This window comes from Carlito syrichta, unplaced genomic scaffold (genome assembly GCF_000164805.1).
Source record: "Carlito syrichta isolate Samal-C Ts95f unplaced genomic scaffold, Tarsius_syrichta-2.0.1 Scaffold303272, whole genome shotgun sequence".
Lineage (NCBI taxonomy): Eukaryota > Metazoa > Chordata > Mammalia > Primates > Tarsiidae > Carlito > Carlito syrichta.
In genome coordinates, this window is record NW_007247368.1 from 439647 (window position 1) to 440876 (window position 1230).

Here is a 1230-nt window from a genome sequence, read left to right on the forward strand (position 1 = left end):
CCCCTGAGGGCCGCCAGCCCTTCGGAGGTCTGATGCCTGCAGGCTCCCCCAGTCCAGGGCCAAGTAACTGAAAAAGATGGTGGTGCCCCTCCCCACCATGGGGATGTGGCGGACACAGCTGTCAGGATGCCACCCGCCTGGCAAATGGTACAGCACCCCTACCCAGGGCATCGCCCACACGCCCACACCACGGGTACCTGAGTAGAAGGCGGCGCTGAAGGCGTATATGCACATGCCCCAGCAGCCCATGGTGACGCCGCTGTTGTACCTCTGGTACTCCTCCGACGAGTGCGGGGCCTTGGGGTCCCCCTGGAAGACCACCTCGCCCATGAAGTCCGTGTAGAAAAGCAGCATCCCCTCGAACGAGAGCCACCCTGGAAGGACAGAACGGGCATGACCGCGGGGGCCCAGGCCGGTGCACCCTTTCTTTAACCAGTGTGATCTGCCCACGTGGCTTTTACAGGTTCAGAAGTTAAAGCACCTTTCATGACAGCCTCACGCCCAGAGACAGGCCCCGGTCAAACGGTGGGCTTGTTGCCAGTCTTGCATGTTATGATTTTATTTTATTTTTGAGCTGGGGTCTCACTCTGTTGCCCAGGCTGGAGGGCAGTGGCCTGATCATGGCTCACTGCAGCCTCAACCTCCTGGCCTCAAGCGATCCTTCCGCCTCATCCTCTCGAGTAGATGGGGCTACAGGCACGTGCCACCATGTCTGGCTAACTCTGTTTTTTGATTTTTTTTTTTTTGTCGAGAGAGGGTTTCACTATGTTGCCCAGGCTGATCTCAAACTCCTGACCTCAAGCAGTCCTTCCACCGAGGCCTCCCAAAGTGCTGGGATTACAGGCATGAGCTGCCATGCTGGGCCTGCACATATATTCTTGATACTGACTCTGATTTGGGCTGGCATGGAATGCCAAGTTAGATCACCAGGATAAAAGGTACAGATGCTTTAAAGACTCTCGTCTGCTGAGAGTCCTGGATTATCTCAAATTCTTTTTTTTTTTTTTTGAGCTGGAGTCTCACTCCGTCGCCCAGCCTGGAGTGCAGTGGCCACTCCCGGCCACCGCAACCTCGACCTGCTGGGCTCCGGCAATCCTTCCGCCTCAGCCTTCCAAGTACCCGGAACTACAGGCGTGCGCTACCACGCGAGGCTAATTTTTTGATTTATTATAGAGATGAGGTCTTGCCAAGTTGCCCAGGCGGATCTCAAACCCGCGGGCTCAGGCAATC

General features: G+C 56.2%; 1 protein-coding gene across 1 annotated transcript in view; it reads right to left on the reverse strand.

Annotated features, from left to right (window-relative positions):
- SLC45A1 (solute carrier family 45 member 1) overlaps positions 1-1230 on the reverse strand; it is a 15181-nt gene that overhangs the window by 3891 nt on the left and 10060 nt on the right. Inside the window, exon 9 of the mRNA XM_021712442.1 lies at positions 198-426. Coding sequence (XP_021568117.1) covers positions 198-426 — 229 coding nt within the window. The remainder of the gene's footprint in view (positions 1-197; positions 427-1230) is intronic.